The 23,189-nt window shown below is 33.9% G+C and overlaps 1 protein-coding gene and 1 non-coding gene across 6 annotated transcripts in view; both read left to right on the top strand.

Annotated features, from left to right (window-relative positions):
- The window catches only part of LOC105152326 (uncharacterized), a 163,412-nt gene that overhangs the window by 47,573 nt on the left and 92,650 nt on the right, over positions 1–23,189 (top strand). For all 5 annotated transcript variants that reach the window (XM_011066540.2, XM_087407565.1, XM_087407563.1 and 2 more), the window contains one exon: positions 17,417–21,449. In XM_011066540.2, the coding sequence (XP_011064842.1) occupies positions 20,153–21,449 (1,297 nt within the window). In that variant the 5' untranslated portion in view covers positions 17,417–20,152. The remainder of the gene's footprint in view (positions 1–17,416; positions 21,450–23,189) is intronic.
- TRNAK-CUU (transfer RNA lysine (anticodon CUU)) lies at positions 15,261–15,333 on the top strand. Its single transcript has one exon. It is a non-coding gene; the product is annotated as a tRNA-Lys (tRNA).

Here is a 23,189-nt window from a genome sequence, read left to right as displayed (position 1 = left end):
TAATTATTAATCAGTAATTCAATTGATCCAATATATATATATATATATAATTCAATTGATTCAATATATATATATATATATTAGGTGTTGGAATTAATTCGTAGCGTTTTACAAGTGATGGGAAGTACTTTCATTAATGTATTTTTTAATGCTCATGTGAAATAAATAACATTCTTTCATTAAAAAACGCTACGAATTAATTCCAACACCTAATATATATATATATATATATATATATATAGGATCAATTGAATTACTGATTAATAATTATAACTTTATTACTCATATATCATAATCACTAATTTCTTTCTTACTTTAAAATTCATTCTTTGTTCAATAAATTATGTAGTTGAGCTTTTCTCAGTGTTATTTGCGAAGAATTCCTCTGCTGATATCCATCTGCGATTTTCATGCAGGTTTCCTTCTCTGGTAAAAAAGATATTCAAGTAAAAATATATTCGAAAGATTAAAGCAGGTAGTGCCGCGACTTTCATCGAGGGTAGATCTTACACGCGAGATAATAGTTTTGCATTTTAAAATCATCTTCCGTGGCGAAGCATGCCGACTAATTCGAGGGACTTTACGATCATATCATGGAGAACATAGCATCCCTCCTTGTCCAAACACATAACTTTCACCGTATATATCCTCCTCTCACGGTTTTTCCCGTCCTATTTTATTAAGAAACTATTTTAATCTAGGAACAGAAATATACAGAAATATGTAAATACGAGTATAACTCCATCTATAGAAAGTAAAGACAAATACATGTTTTTACATTTCAATACACGGTACAGTTAATAATAATTCAGCGATTAATATAGGCTGTACATCAAAATAGAATTTAAAAATTGATGTGGAGTCCTAACTGATATGTCAGAGTTCAGAGAATAATAGAAATAATGACTTATAATTACATGAGCATACAAATGTAAAATTTTTTTTACAGTATCTTTAAATTTATTAAGTCTTATATTCTAATAATATATCATTTTAAAGTTTTGAGCTTAATTATAATATATATATAATAGAAAATAAATAGAAAAAATGACGGGGAAGCAAATGATAGCTGTGAAGCACGTGTAAATAATTGGAGTATGATTCTGACACGAGATCTTCGATGAATCGAGTAGCCGTGATCCAGTTCGTCCTTAATTAGATCCTTCTTTTGCGCGTATCACTCGAGCATATCTCAAATTAATTCAAAAGCGTGCAAAAGAGAGAAGTACAGAAAATTCATACTGCAGTCCGATAAGAGGTAGTTTATATCTTGAGGAATACTATAAAAACATCCCTGATAATACTTGACACGAGAATATCTGACTTGAAGAAGCACTTAAGAATGCGCTTACTCTCTAACGTAATTTTGTTTTATCTGCGAAAAGACAGTTAGTTTGTACATTAAATATCATTAATTTAAGTTTATTGCAATATTTACTTTTTTTATAAGAAATTTTAAGAGAAATAATCTTTTAATTAAAATTTGCGACATCATCACGATACGTTAATTGTTCGGCATATGATATATGATACTATGGAATTACATTAAGATAAATCTTTAACTTAGCCCAAGATTGACAGAAATAGATTTTTCTAATCTGAATGTCTTAATTAATATCTCTCCTAATGCTGATTTATTATATACTTAATTAATATCTCTTCTACTGATTTATTATATACGCATGCCAATTATCTTATTGTCGCCTATTAATTCCCTCCCCGTGATTCTGAATCACTTGTTATGGGAGAAAGTGTTAACGGCGATAAACTGCTTCGCTTTATTTGCCCTTTTTATTTTCGCGCATTGATGGGATAAAAGATACCCGCAATTCGTCGAACGCATCAAGATGCGTACAGGCTGGCAAAAGAATTAATGATGCTCATGTGTTAATTCATTTTAGATGTAATTGTACAATTGCTCAAGTATCCGCAAATTATTTAAAAGTAATAATTTATTTTCGGAATTTTTTAATTTCTTGATAAATTCAATATCTGAATATATGTATATACTTGAATAAGTCTGTAAAAATAAAAACTACGATCTATTCTAAAAAATTAATAGAAAATTAATGAGAAAAAAGATATAATAATGGTAATAAAAAAGAAAATTATTCACAAGTGGTCGATTATCATTACATTATTTGGTTAAAGTAGCAAAATACAATATTTTGTGTTAGATGAACAAAATATTGTAAATTTTTTTTATTTAGCAGTATAAATTTATTTGGTTACTTGTATTTCATAAACAACAATGTAAAATTTGATTGCCATTACAAAGTAAGTATTCTTTTAAGTAATCAAAAAAATAATCAATTATGGTTAAGAAAGGAGCATTTTGCAAAGCTGTTATAGATGGCGTTGTCTCCTCGTAAGAGAAATTTATCTACCTATAAAGCCGGGATGATTAGAGATTAATTTTGCACTTCCCGCCACATCACAGCCAATCATAGTAACAATCATTTTTTCAAAGCAATTACAATAGTAATTAATTGCTCTAAATCTATATACAAAACAAATATGAGGTAACACATTTTTTGTAAAATAAATTTATTCATATAGATTTTCAACACATTAAGATCTTCTTAAAATGATGCTAATTGAGCATCACATTATTAAATTGCTCGTAAATTTAATTTGTCATATTATAGTAGTTTGGTTACGTTTCAAAGTTCAAAAAATTTCCAAGTTTCCAAGTTCAATTAATTCGTTAGTAGCATTATGCCTGTTATAGGTATTATCCATTACTTATTATGTATTCATATTATATGATTTTAATAAATCGTTTATTACTATTTATACTTTTAATTTCTAAGCAAGATAAAACCATTTTATTAATTTTATGTTTATAATTAAGCGAAATTAATTAAATTGTAGAGCAAAAGATAAAAATACCTCTTCGAATGTCAAGATATTCTTAAGGAAATTATCTCTACCGCGTTTATAGATGGAGTTAGACGTAAATAATTTCTCGTATTCAAAAGTACGAACACAATTACTTATAAACACAGAACCTATTAAACTATTAAACTCTAGGAAAAATAATTTTTGGAAGTAGGGTATTGCATTCATACCCTACATAAATTGAAATAAACATAAATGTAATGTAGAATTGTGTAGTACGCATATACATACAATATTTCTGTCTCTCTCTCTCTCTCTCTCTCTCTCTCTCTCTCTCTCTTTCGCGCTTGCTCGCTCGATTTGATCAGAAATTTATATTTGATATTTTGATGATATTTTCTAATCTAAACATTTAGTAAAATAAAACCAAAATTTTATCAATTGGACGTTTATTATGCGAAATTAAATTGTAGAGCAAAAGATGAAAATATCTGTTCAAATGTCAAGATACTAAGGAAATTACATGTACATGTGTTACTTACCGTTTATAAATGAAGACATTAAATAATTTCTCATATTCAAAAGTAGAAACAATTGTAATTGAACACTCAAATATAAACAATAATATCACACATACATTCATACTATAGGAAGATTTATGTCGAATTGAACAAAATAATCAATTGCTAATTTTTGAAAATGGAGTAATCTGGAAATACTCCACATAAATTAAAATAAACATAAATTGTATTAAAAGTCGTGTAATACATAGTCTCTCTTTCTCTCTCTCTCTCTCTCTCTCTCTCTCTCTCTCTCTCTCTCTCTCTCTCTCTCTCTCTCTCTCTCTCTCTCTCGATTTAATCAGAAATTTATATATTTTTTAATCTAACATTTTATATGTGTGCAAATGTTTCTTAATAAAAAAGTAAAATGATGTAGTGTATACATGTACACATATGGAGAGAATGTTTTCTTAAAGTTTATCCTGAAAATATAGTAATCGGAGAATAACATTGTATTTTGAAAAATTTTATGTAAATCTTTCTCATTCACTAATAAAGTTACAAAAAATATAAAACAATTTTTAATTCTGCTAAAGTGCTTAAAAATTGTTTAAATATTGTACCATAACTATCATATTTTCAGTATAAATTTAAAAAAAAAATTCTCCCCGTGTATCAATTGACTGTATTCACTTATCAAATAATCAATATTTATTATTTGCCTATATTTAAAAAAAATGAATTTATTATCTCTCTCATAAAGATATTGTACATTACTTGAGTAGTATTCTTTCGTCAAAAAAATAAAATATTTTTCGTTGTGAAATGATTGACAAGTATTTGGATTTATTTATAAAAATTTCTTCGAAATATTTTTAAATCCTAAAAAAAAAATTAATAGATAAAAGAAGATAAACATGAGACACTGTACATACAGAACGTTTAGTTAACCGTAATTAAGATTAACCGACATCGCTGACCCTAAGAACATCATGATGAAACCGGCTGCGTTTTACGAAGCCAATGTCGTCATTGCTTCTGTCTTGACCAGATGTTATTACACTAAATGAAACGCGATTTTAAGACTCGATATGAATTAACTCGTATGAATCGCTATTCTTAGTCGCTCTTCGACGAAAAGCAAAAGTGCTGACATTCTACAATTTTCTATACGTAATCTTCTTATATCTTTATGGATCTTTGATATAATCATCAACGTAATCAACATAAAAAAGAAAATGCATTTCTTAATAGTAGATTATAAGATTTATTATAATATTAAAAACTGATTTCAAATTTCAACAACTTACCAATAAATGTTATAAATTTCCTATTGCATGATCGTGTCCACAAAAATGGAAAATCACTAAGTTCTAAAAAGTACAATACTAAGTTCCTAAAAAAAATTCTTTTGCATAATAAAGATATTAATTATATAAATCAAAAAAAAAGAAATTTTAAAAAAATTTAAAAAATTAAATTTTTTTATATATTATCTTAAAAAAATTAGAAATATATAATAATAATAATAAAGATTTTACTGAAAAATCTAAAAATTGAACCAGATACAGATCTAAAAAGCCATTTTTAAATCATTAAAATAATTATGTTTAATTAAACATAATTATACATGAATTACTAAACTGGTAGCTAGAACGTTAACACTTTTTGCAGTACTGTCATCAATGTTTAAGCGCTTTACCTAATTATTTTGACAGTGTAATGAAATTATTTTCAGATCTGTATCTAGCTAAATTTTCAGATACTTTAACAAAGCCGTTCTTTCCGTGTAAAAATATAAAATTTTTAACTTGATTATACTTGGTTAAATACATTTATAACAGTTTATCATTATATTATCAATATCATTTTATATAGTAAAGAATCTTATCATTTTTTTCTCATCTTATTTATTTTTATAATATACTGATTTATACGATAAACAAATTCACTTATAGTGATGGTAAACATCCGTGTTACATAACGCCTCAAGTGCGCTACACTCGAGGAATATTAATTTAAGTAAAATACGAAAACTTCTTTTCCTTTCTTTGGCGCCGGATATTTTCCCACTTGCAAAATCTCACGCAGTTTAATACGTAACTTAACAACATGTAGCAGGGTAATTTTCAAGGTGGGCACGTACTCGATTTCAATAATCGCCGATTGAACGGCGATAAAGTCCCATACAAGTAAATGATCAATGAAAATTATTAAAGTGCTGACGGACACGATTAACCTTGATTTACTCAATCTGCATAAACAAGCTAGTGTACGATAATCAAATTCCACACTTTATAAAAAAAATTCAAGAACTAACTGTCCATTTTTAGATTAAATTTATAGTTAATTTGAATTTATATTTTATACTCATTTTTATATGATTCTTACAAAGCAAACGTTAATATATAATGAGACTTTTAAGCGAAGAAAAGGTAGAAAGAAAACAGTTAATTTTGCAAGATCGTACAGCAGTATTTTCCAATAAATATACTAGCGAATGATCGTAATAAGAGGATGACAGTTAAATACTGTGTAGGTGCGAAATAATAAATCAGTGTTAGCAACTCGAAGAGCCAAGCGTGGCGAGCGTACAAACAAGGTGGGTGGTTAGTAACATGCAAATCGGTGCGCATGCTACAAGCATGATCTCGGGCGCACTTGACTTTAATAATCGTCGATCAGGCCGCGATAAATCGTCGATCGGTCCACCCGCGAGAGAGATCGGCTGAGGGACTCTCGCTCTCACTCTCCGCGCTCTGCGCCGGTGTCCAATCAGTGCGAGTTGAACCTAATTTAGAAACTGCGACGTACATACAACGATCGCGGCCCGAGGCAACGCAAATTCGGCGGGGCCCGAGCTCGAATGGGTCCGGGTGTACCTAGAAATTACGAGTATGTATCTCCGACTGCATCTACCTGCATTGCCTCGCCCTCCAATTTAACGGCGCATCAATTTGTCATTTAACCTCTTGACTGCCAAGCCCTGCCTCCGCTAAGTGTGCGCCCATCTCACTTATTTAATATCTTAACCATGCATGAATTATCGCAAAACTTTGTTCTTCGACTTTAATTATTATATTATATTTTCCAGATATACTTGCACATTGACTTGCAGTTGTGTCCTCGAGATTATAAAAATATGACAATGTTAAAATTAACAAATAATGTGATGTTATTAAACATTTTGTATCTCTATATTACAATTACTTTATATAACTGTTCAATTATTTATCCATTAAATGATCATTTTTGTTCCTCTTATTGATTTAATCAGATCATTTTTCTCAATATAATATTTCATATTTTTGCGACTTGATTACAATTATGTAATAGAACCTGTCATTATAAGACACGAAAGCTACAATTATCAAAGAGACCGATATTTTAATTAATTGATAAAGATATATAGATTGTTACATACCAATAAAATCCCCTTATTCTTTATAGAATAATATATTCGTCATAGGTATACAATTTATACTTTACTTTATCTTATCGCTAGATTTCCCTATTTTCCTTATTTCGAAACTGGAAATTCCGTTTCTCTTTTATATTCAGTTTCTTTATTTAAACATTCAAACTCTAACAGATAGGTCACGTTATGTACTTTTAGGCGTCATAAAAATTATCTTTAGAATATTCTAGAAAGAATATCTAAGAATATCACACGATCTTTCTCAAAGAAGCCCTCCTATAAAATAACAAATATAAAAGCGTATTATACATTAACATTATATAATAATAACGTATATTATATTAGCGTTTAACGATTAAGTAATTAGCAGTAAAATAGAAACCTTCCTGAATGCGAGAACGAATATCTTTTTCTTTTTTTCCCTTTTTCTTTTTCTAATAAAGTTAAATTAATCTTAAATATATGAATGTAGTGAATTCGCCTCGCATAAAGGATATTAAGGAAAACCGAATTTTTATAACAAATTGTTAAAATTCAACTATTACTTATTAAGAATAAACTTGTAGAGTGAGGAGTAGGGCTTACGCGGAGCCTTGCTGCCTTATCTCAAAGGAAGCGCGAGTATAGGTTCTACCAAATTTTGGGAAGTGTCGATTGGTTCTGAAAGGACACTCCCATACTCATTTTCAGTATATAAAGGGAGCTGTCGAAGATAGAAACGTACATTTTATTCACAAACTCTTATACTTATTCGCAAACTCTTAAACTTACTCTCAAACTCTTAAACTCAGACTCTTAGACTTAGACTTAGACTTAGACTCACTTTCAGACTCGCACTGCTTCGATCACTCAGCCAGTCAGTCAGTTACAGTCAAGATGAGAACTATCCTCGCGCTTCATCAGAACCTCGTTTTCAGATTTATCTTTTTTTTAATAAACGATAATATCAAATCGAATCTATCGACGGAACGTCTAAATCTCTAATCTCTAATTCTTCATACAAATATACACATATATATATGAATATCTGAGGAGTCGTTGCGACTGTCGCTGCCAATAGCGTGGCCCCCGTTTACGACAGTTCTCCGGAACATTATAATTCTTTTTTTTGCATTACTTCCATGCCTACCAAAGGCGGACGAAGACAAAGGGAAAAGAGATTGAGGTTCCAAGTTAAATCGGCCCTTATTTCGAATCAAGATCCTTTCCCCTATTTCCAAAAACTTGCGCAATTGCTAGACCAAGACAAACCGGTAGACTCACCCCGCGAACCTGTCTACACTCTAAATAAATTGGAGATCAACCTCACGTTTCCTAGTTACAAAACCATTCCGAAACACGATCCACGTAGATTCGCCTATAAACTTCGCGATCTTTTTGGCACCGGATTCAAGGTTATCCTTCCTTTAAATTATCCAATACTTCCCAGTGAATCGCATCCTTAACTACACAACTTAATCTCCGGTCCCCGAGTAAATTATTTAAATACATTGACTCAAAAACGGAGAAAAACATCTCATAACAACATTGAGACGTAACAAGATATAAGAATTCCAAAACTAGACATGATGATTCATTGTCGAATGACTATATCGTCTATACAGATTAATAACACATGATAATTTAAATAAATGTGTGCAATTCGATCGTCATTTATCATCGATACCTCACAAAAAAAACCCTATCAAACTACAATTCCTTATTAATTATTTCTACTTATTATCACTTTAAGATTTTAACTTTTAGATTATTTAACTGTAATTTGCTGCGACTTGTTGCGATCAACATTAAATATTACTTCGAGAATCACGCTTAGCAAGCGAGAAGTTTCTTAACGAAGTGTTTCACTAAACTGTGAATTACAACTCGTCGTTAAAAAAGCCGTAAATCCGACGAAGGGAGTTCCGTGAGCCGAAAGAAAAACGTAAGCCGATCGATTATAAGGTGTCTCCGTGTCCGGCGCTATGCCGGTGCATGCTAGGGGCGCGTTTCTTTAATGATGCATTAGCGTCGTGTTTTGACACGAAAAAGCGGTAACTGGCCGAGGTCGCATTCTTCTTCGGCTTTTCTCATCTTTTTTTTTCCCTTTATTCTCCGCCCTGAGACCGGCTCTGATTCCACGCACGCGGCCCTCCCTCTCTCGTGCCGGTTGCTCCCGATGTCAAGATCTCCAAGAGGAAGATTTCGGTGAACCACTTAACGCTCTGAACCCCGTAACCTTCAATTAATCAATCTCGCGGACCGAGATTGTGCTTGCCTCCGAATAGCGACGGTGATCTCCGCGTCGGTCGGCTTTGAGGAGTTGGAAAGAGTTTTTCAGGAAACAGAAAACACTACTTTCTAAGATTAAGCTAAAGCTAGATACACGGTTAAGATGATTTTTTTTAATGTAATGATCGGCCATTGCAAAGAAACCAGTTTGTCATTCAAAGTTTTCGAAGAAAACTGTGGAATTGTTTTTGTAAATAAAATTATAAGTGTGTGTGTAATTAATAATAAATTAGTTATTAACATTTATTAGTTATGACAAATTTTGAAAACGTATAATTGCTTTCTCAAGTAAAAAATTAATCATTATAATTGTTAATACCAAAAATCACGATAAAATGAAATTTATTATCAAAAATTCGAGACATAATTTTCTTAACGACAGATAACGCAATAATATAATTAAAACAATATAATTAAAATTCTGTGCATGAAAAGATAAATGCCAAATTTAACAGCCTATCAAAATAAAATTGAAAGATATTATCACATATTTAGCGTTAAATGTGGCTATCTAATTTTGATCGACTAAATCAAAGGTCGTTCAACTGTTATAGAGATCACGCCAGTAAGCGCAGGCTTACAAGCGTCGATCCGAGAAATCGGCGTTCACAATCCTTATCAGTGAACCGCATCTACCGTCCGACCCCGAAAAATCGGACCCGTTGCACGTCGTGAGGAAGCGGCGCCCTACGGAGTCCATCTCCCTGCTACCTCCCGAAAGAGTTTACAGGTCCCTTGAGCACACCTAGTGCGTTTCGACAATAGACACACAGGGGCATTTATAATGAACGGGTCGAGTGTGAGCATTTTATTTTCTCCTCCGTTCATCCTTCTCGTCCATCTCTTCCTGAAACTAATACGTGACTTCGGTCCCGAACGCGCTATCTTTGCATACATTAATCACGGTGAAGGGGTTGGCACGAGAATTGTTTTTTCGAGGCGATCGTGCCGGTCACCCTCACCTCTTCCCTTCAGTGACACAGCCCCTTTATCCTGAGAAATTCTATACTTATCCCGGAATGCCGAATTGAATCGCATTAGAAGCGGCCCGGACGACATTTTCCCAGATTTTTCGATCCAAACCGATCTTATCCGACACAAGACATTTTGTACGTTTGAACCGGCAGGATTTCGTATTAACTAAGAAAGAGAAAGAGTTGTACGTAACCGAAATTTGAATAAAAAGATTACCTGTCAAAATCCTATATTTTGATTCTATAAAATTTTTATGCAATAAATTCATTTTCACTTATTACTTTAAATTTGATATTTATTTTAATTAATTTAAATGTCAAGAGACGAAAGACATATAAAAAATAATTGTTAATGTAATACAACGTAATGTATTCTTGGAAGCGCTCGATAAAAAAATCTTCATATTTCGAATTCGTCCTTTCTTATTTATTATACACACATTTTTTGTTCATATAGAAAGTAGCTCTCAAATCTCATACTTTTATCATAACTTTCTTTTGCTCATTATTAATCCAATCTCATATCAAGTTATTCATGACTAAAAATATCTAGAGATATCTAGGTGTAATTGGATTTCGGAAAATTACGGAAACCTTTGAATCACCCACAGTCGACTTCAGTGTACGACACAGCGTTACTCGCTCGTTCCCCTGATCAATTGGTTTCATCCATCATAGGTTGCAAGAGAAGTCGACGGCCAAACAATATCTGATCCTCGACTTGTGTGGCGTTTGTGGGACGCGCAGAGTATCCGAACTTCTCGGGGACACAAAATCTTTGTGGTAGAACCGGGATACCCTTTTTAAGACTTTCCCAAAGGTACCGGCGCGCGACAACTTGCTTTTTTACGACACTCTGATTCTATTCAGAAAAAGAGTTTAATGCGGCTCTAATGCGACAGTGTAAACACTGATGTATGATTCACAAAGAGTAGAAGTTGGATAGAAGTTAAAAAAAAACTTTACTTTCTTAAAAATTATCTTGAAATTGTTATCTTGAAAATTATATAAACATTTGAGTAAATTAAATTTAAAAGTTTTCGAAAATGAGTGCTCATATATTATATTTTATGTATATTATTTATTTAATAATGCATTAATCCTAAATCTTATCTTAGTCAATAATAAAAAATTACATATCTATCGATTCTGATAGCCATATGCAAATTGGAGAAAGGAACTTGGATAAATAGATAACAAAGTAGTTTCTCTGAAAGCATTTATGCGCAAATATCAGAAGAAAGTAGCACAAGTAGCACACTCTTTTGAAAGAGGCTAAAAAATCGCTTTGGGATAAGAAATGTAAATAATATGGACTATTCGAATCAATGATTGTAAACCGTGAGAAATATTTAATTTAAAATGAGAACTTTTAAAAAAACTGTCGGCAAGTATGCTATTTAAATCGAGCATTCATGTAAGATTCTGCATTCCCTAATTTATAAAATTTCTATTAACAGAAGCAATTTTTAATAAAAAAAAAAAAACAATTCTCTGATACAAAAATAGATCTTAAATTTAAATTTCAAATAAAAATAAGTATAATAATTTTCTATAAGTATCTTTCCAGAAGCGCTGGAAGGTCCAAAATATGCAAACGCGAAAGTGATCATAAAACGGATCGTCTAAATTGTATTGGGATGTTTACCTCCCGCGGAGAAAACGGGGCTGATGGTTCCTTATCAAAAAAAATCGGGCGAGGATAATCAGTTAAGGGGTTAATCTTCTTACTCCGGCATGCATGCCCCGTGTATTCCGACTTCAAAGTCGCGCAGGTGAATCGACCGCGTAATCACTGTTATTACGATAATCGTTTATTACGAACGAATAGAAATAAAAATCGCGCCTGGAGCACATTGAATTACGCCCATCCACTTTGTGTACGCTTGTGTCTATGTACGTATCAAGTGTACCTACGTAGTACCTATGTCTAAGAAGACTTTTAACTACTTACGCAGAAGAGCTTTCAACAAACTTTCACGGAGGGAATCTTTTTTTATTTTTTTTTCCGATTACCCATCATCTTCCTCATTTAATAAGAATTTTCAATTATAGCAATACTTTTGGAAACAATGTTTATATTTTATCGTTTCACAGACGAATGTATAATTAATATGTGTCAACGATATTAATTATAATGATTAATAAAATAATAATACAATAATTAATATCAATTCATTTGAAAATAATAATATTATTTCATGAAATTATTTCATAAAAAAACTGTAATAACTACTTATTCTTTAAGTTTATGAGAAACCATGTAATCTTATATGTAGTAATTAAATTTATAAAAATACGTACATAGAATATATTATATGCGAAGAATATGATATAAGTATTATTATGAAATATTAATTTAGTGACTAAATACAAAAATATATCATTACGCATAATGATAATTGACACTTAAGAACTGTTCAATGATAATCAGTAAATAATGTATAAATGCATTAATATGCGCGTTTCTCGATGTTGATATTCATACGTTGATTGTTAGTCGCTACTACATTTATCTTTATTGGGTGAAATAAAACCCTAATTATATACAATATATACAGATATTGTAAAAAAGTTTATATATGCATGAGCATAATGGATTACGTTGAATATCATCGGGTTCATATGATTATGTATCTTCGTTCGACAAAGTAACATAAGTCAGACATTTTTAATTGCATATTATCATCGAAAAAAATTGTAATTATTATAAAAACCTATAATCGCAAAACTAATCCAAAACTGCATATAATGCTACTTCACCTTTCATTATTCACGATGTCACATAGTGTCGATATCAATGTAAATAATTAATATAAACTTTGAAAATATCCATGCAGCACATTAATCTTGATAATGTATGAATGTTTCATTAATTACTGTCTACGACGAAAACCATTCTGCTGTTATTTATCTATTTGTTCAATTTATATCAGAAAATATATCGCTTCTTGAAAGCTACTGAGTATCATAAAGCCTTCTAGCTCTAAGCTATCGGATATAACTATGAAGTGTACCTAGTAAACATACGAAATATGCGATGAGATCGCCCGCCGGCTCAAATTATCCTTTGATTATTCGCGTCCGGGGGATGAGCCACCTACCCCATCGCCTCCGCTTGCCGATGATGTCTTCTTGTTGCATCTTATTTCGCGCTCTTGCTTTCTTTTTCTATCTTATTTTCCTCAGCCGTTCCACCTACCTTATAAACCGCGCACGACGGCGTCTTCGGTTGGAAATCAGGGATGCGATAAGCAAACACTCTACCCGCGCGCCGCTCTATTATTAAACTATAAAATCCCGGCACCCCATTGGCGCAGAAACTTTCGCAGATAATGCTGAATTATAAGAACGTATGACCGGGAAAAACAAGCGAGTGAAAAACTGGACGAGATTTAATTAGCACACTCCCATAAAATTTGATCACTTCATAAAAGTTTATGCGAGAAATGCGTCCAGTGTGATAGGAAAATATTTCTACGAACACTAGAATTTTATTTTGTAAGTGTGTGAATTCCACTGAAAAAAATGTCTGATTGAAAATGGATGAATCAAAAGATTCTAATTATATAAATCAAAATTTTGGTTATTTTAACTAGGACATTTAAATAAATTCTAGTACATTTAAATAAAAAAAAATTTGATTTGTTCATTTTCAACCAATTAAGCCAACAAAACATTTTTCTTTAATATACATGCTGAACAAATGTGTGTGTGTGTGTGTGTGTGTGTGTGTGTGTGTATACAGTTCATATTATTTTATATTTTATACATGAGACACAAACTCTAAAAAAAATAATAATAAAATATAATTGTATTGTTTAACTATAAAAGATGTTAATTTTTCAGAATAGACAATAATTTTTATTCTTATAGATATGTTCACGTATATATTTAACTATTGGGTATATCAAATATTTTTTAATAAAAAAATATAATGCACATACAGTTCCAAAATTCGCGACTGAAAATACTATGGCAAGTTTTTAAAAAATTAAATAAAAAACTTATTTTTAAATTTTTATTTTAAAAGCAATAGAATCTAGCAGATTATGTCTAAATATTTAAGTACATTTAGATGAATACTTTGTGTAAATATATGTATTATCTGTTATGTTTTCATTCTGTACATTCTGATAGAATTTAATAAATTTCTATTCGTTTGCGTTTGCTTGCATAATTAATTTAATATTTGTCGAGAATTCTGAAAGCTAAGAATTTAGCTTCAAGATTGAAGCTACAAACATAATTTAATCGTACCGAAACTTTTTTATATTTGTGTATCTCTCTCTCTCTCTCTTTCTCTCTCTCATTCACTCACTCATCCTTTCTCTAATCATGTATTATTTTTAAATATTCTCAAATTATAATTTAATTATAATTTGTTATATTATTATCACGCGACAATTCTATCACATCATAAATAATGGATAATAAATTATATTGAATCAGAATATTTTAACAAGTGGAACTCAATTTTGCACTTACGTTGCATTTGCATGAATTAAATGCCGCGCCATTGCATATGCGACTTATTTGCCGCTGCAGTTTGGTCACGCCCTTGTTCACGGTAAGGATTATAACATCATCGACGAAAAAGCTTCAGGCTTGTTATAATGCATAAATAAAGTATAAACGCAATAACGCCCCCTAATTAAGCGGTCCCCGTTTATGCGAAATGATGATCTGTCGAAGAAACATGACAAGCAGACATGAGAAAACATCTCATATATTCAAAAATTTTCATAAAGCAGTTCATTCGCGTGCACTTTTGAATGATTCGTTCAGAATATACTAATTTGCATAACGTATCACTAGATATTTTTAATTTAAAATATTTTTTTCAGTGTATTAAATCATTACAATGACAGCTGTGACAATATTTTTGCTGTACGCTCGAGATAGAGAAATGATTTTCGACATCGATATAGACTTGTCAAGCTCCGTTTGATTAATTAATGTCTCTCTACATGAAAGTACGCATTCTCAAAATAGAATTGCTAAATGAAAAATATACTTTTATCGTTACAAATACTTATGTAATCCTGCCATATAATGTTATAGATTATGATCTTAAAGAGAGATTTTTGGCATTTACAATCTTCCATTTATAATATCGCGTAATTATTTGTTTACTATATTATTTATTTCGTGTAATACAATTTTCTTAATATTATATAAAAAAATATTATATGTAATAATACCTATGGTTAAATACATTCAACTGAGCTACTTTTTATCACGATGTCGTAAGCCCGGCTAGCTCAGTCGGTAGAGCATGAGACTCTTAATCTCAGGGTCGTGGGTTCGAGCCCCACGTTGGGCGAATTTAATTTTTTTTATTACGATTCTTACAACTACATTTACATACAAATTAAAAATATATTCGTATTCGTGAGATACGAATAACATAATTTCGTTTGCAAATAAATACTTTCCATCACTTCGAATTCGTATTACATGTAATTCATCAGTTTTATTGTTTCGTGAAGACTGCAGTGCGAGGAAATATTCTGTACTTTTTTATATCAATCTACATAATCTTCAACTAAGTCAAAGTTGCTTTTTATATAGAAGAAATATAATACAAATAAGATAATATAAATAAGCTATTTTTTTTATTTCTTATATAATAACTTCTAATTCTTGATTAATTGGAACTTCGTAATAGCGTCATAAATAAAAATGTTATTAGAATAAAATTTAATTTGAAATTATACATTTTTAATTAAATATTAAATATTATATTTTATGGATGATATTATTGCAATATTTCAACGTGCGTGCGTGTGTTATGTGTTCAATTCTATATTACTATATTTATGTTTATTTCAATTTATGTGAGGTATGGACAAATTTCCAAACCTTATTTCCAAAAACTTGCCTTAGAATCTATTGCGTGTATTGAATCCGAGTGGACTAAGCCCGAAGCGAATGAATTGTCTCTAGAATAATTTAATGTCAGACCTACAAAAACGTTTCAAAAAAACCTAAAATTCTTTAGTATCTACATATTATTTTTTTCGTATTCTATCAAAAACAAACCTAATCTCTCGCACCCTTTTTTTTTACTTTAACGTATGTAACTTGGATTTAATTATTTAACGTCCATTGATAAGAGGCAACATAAAACAGTCTTCAAATATTTTTATATTTTTACAAGAAAAACAGAAATTCGAGTTGTACCGCATAATTCGTATCTACAATATCTGTCACTATTATCCCGTTGTTTCCCATGTTCTTACAATATATTCGACAGTTCGGAAATTCATCGAGTAGCCATAAAAATGAAATATAGACAATCAGGAATGCGTTTGTCGCGTTGCCCGATGAAAGGTATCTCTCTATTATCTTCCTACAAACCGAGGAAGATCACGTAAGAAGCAGACATTTCCACTTCTGGATTGCGTCAGCGATGATCTTCTATGTGAGACAATCGATATATATCGTTCAGACGATCGCACGTATACTTTTTCGGATTCTATCATTGCCTTAATCGTCGTATTTCTTCTGAATAAAATTGCAGTTCCACTTGTTACATGATTCCGGACTTTGATTTAGCGGAAATTATTCTGAGGAATTTATATAAAAAAGATGTTAAACTACTATAAAATAAACGACAGACATTCTGCGTATCGTATTACATAGAAATCTATGCAAAATTTGTAATATTTAAAAATTAAATATATATTATTATTTATACATAACAATATTATGCTTCAAAATTTTACTTTTAAATATTACGAACTCATAATTCAGAAATTTTTAATTAAGTAATTTTACCAATTATATTTAATTTAATTCATAATTTTAATTGTAATTTTATAATTGTAATTATAATTGTAATTAAATAATTTTTTTTTTGTAAACTGAGATAACGTTTTTCTAGTTTTTTTTCAGCATTATAAAAATTAAGTTTTTCACTATATAGTTATCTTACGTTAATTTGAAAGAGAATACAACTCAATTATAAATGATTCACACAGACTTCTCACGCATTTTGCTTTAAATGAACTTGTAGATTATATATAATATTTTTCGATTTAGTATTCCATGATATCATGATCTTTGTTCTTCTAAACGTGAATTTTAATTTAATTAAAAATTGTTCTCTAATATAAAATAAACCGGAATTTTTTTTTCTTTTTAAACAGTCTGTCCTACAAATTTCATTCTACGATTTTTTATTCGATTAAGATATTTTATAATAAAAGAACTAAATCACTGTTCAGTAATTAGAAAATTGTATAATATGATGGACACTGTTAGTTACTGACGACCATCCAAAACGTAATTATAAGAAGTTTATTCATTCGTGCAAACTTGAAATACGCAACGACCGTAACCAGCATAATAATTACACAAACTCGATCTTTTTAACCGCAAAACGATCTGCTTTCTGTTCGTAGAAGCATCCACCGTTTGACTTAGGTGACTTTCGATTCCAAATAAGAGAGAATGGGAAAAACGAGACTCAGACGAAGGAAACGAGAAACATCGCAATCCATAGACAACTAGCGATAGCATCTGATCGTAGCCCATAAATGCCGGTTGTGTAAAAACTATCAAAAACCATCTTGTTAAAAGAAGCTGCTCGCGGAAGGTGATGACAGAAGAAACTGAAAGAGAAAGAGAGAGAAAGAGAGCAAAAATAGAAAGAAACGGCAGTGGAGAGAAATCTTAATGCGTGTGCGCATGCAAGAGATAATTTCCGAGTGATTTATCTTCTTAGATTCGCAGGTGTCGCGCACGTCCTTCACGGCCTTTATCTTCGTCGTACCGTCTTTTTCTTCCCGCCAACGAATAGTAACTCCTTGTGGCGCTTCTATTTTACGATCGCAGGATGAGAGGAAGAGAGAATAGAACGAGAGTAGTATTCTCGGGTGCGACAGATCTGGAATAATTGGAGGACGATTCGCGGTCGAAGAGAGAAAAGTCGAAGGGACGAGGTTTATGCAAAAAGGGCGGAACAAAGATGAATGAGGAGGAGACCGACGAATAAAAAAAAAATCGTGACAAAAGAGGTAAGAGAAAGAAAAAGAAAAAGAAACGCCAAGTGACAGTGAGAAGATAAGTTCTTAACGACAAAGAAGAAGAGGCTTACTAGTTTGTAGGAGAGGAAAAAGAGAAAGGACGAGAGGGCAGAAAAAGCTGTGGCGCGTGACGGTGACCGATGGTGGTGGTCATGGTTCCGATGGTGATGGTGCGGTAGCGAACGTAGAGCGAACGAGCTTCCAGATCTGTCGCGTGCTGCGTGCTACTCTGGAACGGGACTCGAGCGGGACATGCAGCTGATACTGAGCGGAACAGAACGACGAGGTTAACGCAAGCGATTCCGATGACAATTTCCACGATGATAACGACAACGGCAATGACGGCCGATAACGACGACTGTTATTAACAAGTCGGCTCTTTCGAAGTTCCTCGGAGCGCGGGATGGGATGGATGCTGCTTCGTCGGGCCCGTGTGAGTAGAACGAGTCGCATCGTGTGTCTCGTTGATACAGTGTTGGTGGTTTCACTCTTGGCCTCCGCCACCGCCGCCAAGCCGTCGTGGTGTGCGCTCGTGTACCGCCGCCGCCGCCGCCGCCGCCACCACCGCCACCGCCACCGCCACCGCTGCCGCTGCCGCCGCCGCTGCCGCCGCCGCGCCGGTTCGGTCTCTCTACGAGAGCGAACCGAGGAGCGTGCCCGAACCCGGCGAGTCGGGGAAGAGAACTGCGGCACTCGTTCAGTAGTTTCTCGGACGCCGCACCGGCACCATCCGACGACCCTGCGAGATAACCCCGCGCGTGGCCGCGAACCCCCCCGTGACAATTCCGTTTGCATACGCAAGACCTGACCGATATCGCATAGCTCGGTCTGGTCCCATCTTCGTCGCGGCGATTTAGCGAACGATCTCGCTGTGTCTACCCTCGAACTGAAAAAAAATCGGTAGCGATCGGTAGTAAACGACTCTGTAGTAAAATTTCTATAGTATACTTTGAAACATTTTCTTGGAGCACGAGGTGCATGTCTATCGGTATATCGCGACGCGACAATTCGATTTTATCTCTCGATCTTCCGATCTTTCTCGCCTTTGACTTTTTATCGCGCCAAGTCGCGAAAGCTTGTAATAGAGGTATCATATTGTAGACGTCGATCAAGGAAAGGCCCAATGTTTCTTCTTCGGATAATGATAACTAGTGGTGAAGTAGTGATAGTGCGTTACGTGGAGATCTGTTCGTGTCGATCTTTCGCGAGAGGATTCTTCTGAGCATAACGATTACGAAACGTACGCGAAATCTTGAAAGAAGTAATTGATAAGGCCCGATAGAAAAGAAGAAAACGAGAAATGGCGCAAAATATTTAATTAATGCATGTTAGACACCTCGTCGATTAATAATAAATCTCATAAAGAGAGAAAGAGTGAAAGAAAAAGAAAGAAAGGACCGAGTGTAGTCACGAAAATAGTCGGTTAATTATATCACGAAAATCGGATTTTAAATAGGATTTAAATAGGATCGATCTCACCGTCAATTTATTGCCAGGATCATTCGCAGTGTATCGAGTATTCTTGGCGATACAAGAAACATAATTTCTATCGTATAGGACTCGCGAGATTCACCGTTGACCTAATGTCGTCTCGCAAACCGATCCCATCGTTTCCCGTCTACTGCGAATCGTTATTCCTGAACCCGGCGATCAGCTGATCCAACAGATAGGAACTGCGAGTCTGTATCAGAGCGCGCGCTAACATTGATACCCGTACGACCGACAGCAGCAAGAATGCGAGAGAACCGAAAACGTAATAACGGTGTATGGATGGTAACAGCGGACTGGCAGCCGCATCCCTCATTCCCAGCGGCCCACGTTGTTTCGAGGCACCCTCTTCGGAGGCGGAAGTGACTAGAAGTCGGCTGTAATGCCAACTGGCAAGGCGCGCGGCCTTCATCGATACCGCACCGACAATCGTGGTTCGAACCGACCGACGTTCCTCGAGGCCATTTGAAACGGCGACGAGAAGTAGAAATCGAAATCGTGAGGAGGAAACGAGCGAGATCGCGACAATTTGTAATAAACTCACAGGGGACGGCTGTACTAACGCGGGAAACGGTTGTGCCAAGGGAGAGGAGGGCAAAAGAAGAAGCGTCGGATGAGACCGTCATGCTCGCTGAGATCGACACGGGCGGGCATAGGGTGCTGCACTGTGATTCCCGTGCCGACTGCCCGACTGCGACATCGATTCATGTGTCCACTTTCCCGAATGACAAATGCCAAACCGATCGCGTGCATTTGCCCGAGAAGATCGACGATAATAGGTCGAACGAATCGCAAAGAAGAGCCCCGAAGGATCGACGGCAAAAGACTGCAAATTGCGTGAGAAAAGCGGAGCTGATAAACTGCAGACGTGGAAATCCACCAACTAATCACGGTGAAAGTTCACCTGCGAGAGTTCCGAGAATTGGTGACAAAGAGGAAACGATCCTAGGCGAACGTGACTTCCTGGCAAAGAGCCGCGTGCTTACGCAGCCGTCACATCGACAACGAGGAGCAACAAAAGAAAAAGGAGACGAAAACGAAGACGGACTCTTCGAAGCATGTTGCGTGTCGAGAGAATCTCCGCGAACGATCGAGGATGTCGCCAAGGACGAGCGTTTCTCGGTCACGTGGAACTCGCGGAAGGACGCAAGCAATTCAGAGATCGAGCAGGTGGAATCGCGGCTACGCGACGAGGCGGAACAACATCGGTTTGCGATAGTGGACGCGAATGGAAGCTCGATCGCGAGGCGTCGAAGTCTCCGGGATCGATCCTGGACGAGGTCGCGGCCGTCATTCTACAGGAGTAAGACTCTCGAGACGAATCCATCCGATCACTCGGAAGGAACCGCGGGAGGAAGTCCTCTTCTCTCTAGTCACCACTCGCGTACTCGCGCGAAGGACGAAACCTACGAGGACAATTTTAAAAACTTCGACGAAAGGTTTTTCTGGGAGGAATTTGGTAACAACGTCACGCGGACGGATGAAAATGGACGATTAGACTGTTCGGAACGATGCGATGAACGTCCGGAAGACGTGCGGAATAAGAGGATTGGGCAGAACTCCGCAAGCAGGAAGCGAATCAGGCGCGCGTGTCGCGTTTACTCGTTCCTGCAGCTGATCTTTCTCTTCTTCCTCATCGCATTCGGACGGTACGGATCACTCGGTCCATCCAATGTGCGTCGAATCAGTGCAAGACCGATCGCGAATGGTTTAAGTGTCTTGGGAATTGGGATTATCGGTGCAGTGAATGCAAGGTCGATTGATTTAATCGGCGACGCGGGCACTCGGGCCGAGAGATCGGCTAATCTCTCCCATATCAGTGGACCCTTGAGGAAGATACGACTGTATATCAAACATCGATATCTGCAAATCCTGCCGGACAGTACGGTGAACGGAACCAACGACGAGCGTTCCAATTACAGTGAGTACTCTTTCACATGCTATCACTCGATGATTATAGTTAACAAATGAATGGTAAACCATTTCAAGTGTTCAAGTAAATCGTTTATTTGCTACAACACAATGACATAACTCAAAGAATAAAATTTTCCAGGAAATGAGTTTGAACGTTTTGAATTAAAATTTTGTAATACTAATTTCAAAATGCAATTTCGATAAATGATTGTAAAGAAATAAAACTATAATTTAGGTAATATAATTAGATTTGAGATTTGAGGGACACCGCACCGATGACCTTGACAAATGTTATCAACGTTACGATCCTAAGTAACAGGTTTTAAACGGTCGTCCTTTGTTAAAAAGTTATTATCAAAAAAAAGTGTAAGAAATAACAGCTTACTTCTGCTACATACAATATTAAAAACTGCTCTATATTTCTTCTATTAAGAGGTATTGAATTTTCCACGCGAAGCAAGGTCCACCCGATCTCCCCCCCCCCCCCTGTCTAGCGGAGCCCCTTCCCCTCTCAAGCGTATTCTTTCTACACGAAACAATTGTTCTATTCTAAATAGTTTTGTGTAGAAAGAATACTCCGCCCCTTCCTCTGCACCTCCACCAGATTTAATCTTGACCTGACCCAACACTTATCTGACTGTGAGGTGGACCTCGCTTCGCGTGGAAAATCGAACAGAGAAGATATAGAGTTTTTAATATTTTCTGTAGCAGAAGTAAGCTGTCGTTACTTAACCTTTTTTTGTTAATAACTTTTTAACGAAGAATGACTGCCACCTAAAACCTGTTGGAGATTACTTAGGACAACATATATCGAAGTCACAGTTATCGGCGCAGTTATCTCTTAAATATGTCTCAGAATATAATTTTTAAGTTATGTCGTTGTTGCAGCAAATCAGCAACATGTTTTAAAGCAGATTGAATTCAATTATACGTTAATTCATTGTTAAGTAATATTTGCTAATAATTCAACTTACATTTAAATTATAACTAATATTAAATTAATAATTATAATTAGTAATTGATTAAATTTATAGACTTTAAGAAAATGTTATATCGATAGAACTCGACAAGGTTTTATGTAACAGCAAATCTTGTTATAAAGTTTGAATCAAATCTTGATTGGCATTAGAGTTGTATTACTAATTAAAGTTGCCTGACAGGTTTATTTTCAACGTGCGTATGTACATGTCGATTACGCGACGTTATCGAATTAACGAATTTATATCAATCTCGAACTAGCATCTCTCTAACAGATTTTTTTTGAGCTAATAATAAATATCGATCTATTTTTTGTCTAAGATATTTTAAATAAAATAATGTCTTTCTCACGCATAATAACACAATAAAGTAAAAAAAAATCATCATTATCGTCCTTTTAATTAATAATTAAATCTATTCAATAAATCATATATTCTTACAAAAACTAAATTATTTTGACAAGTAAATTATATCCCAGTATATTGTATTACGATTTAAAAAATTAAAATTTAGATTACTGTATAATGTCACCTAATATAATTATAAAATGTCTTAAATATAATAACATAATATTCTCTTTTAGACATATTCTTTTATCTTTTTTTTTATCTTTTTATTTGTAGTAGATTTTATTTGTTGTAGATTTAATGGACGATGCACGCAATATATGTATATACGAAGAAATGTTTAAAATCTTTTTTTTTATCAAATTAAAATTTTTTTTTGTCGATTTAATCTGATTCGATTATAAAATCTGCGACTCTCGACG

Source organism: Acromyrmex echinatior, chromosome 7 (assembly GCF_024713525.1).
Source record: "Acromyrmex echinatior isolate Ae372 chromosome 7, ASM2471352v2, whole genome shotgun sequence".
Taxonomy (NCBI): Eukaryota; Metazoa; Arthropoda; class Insecta; order Hymenoptera; family Formicidae; genus Acromyrmex; species Acromyrmex echinatior.
This window is presented reverse-complemented; position numbering and strand designations above follow the sequence as displayed.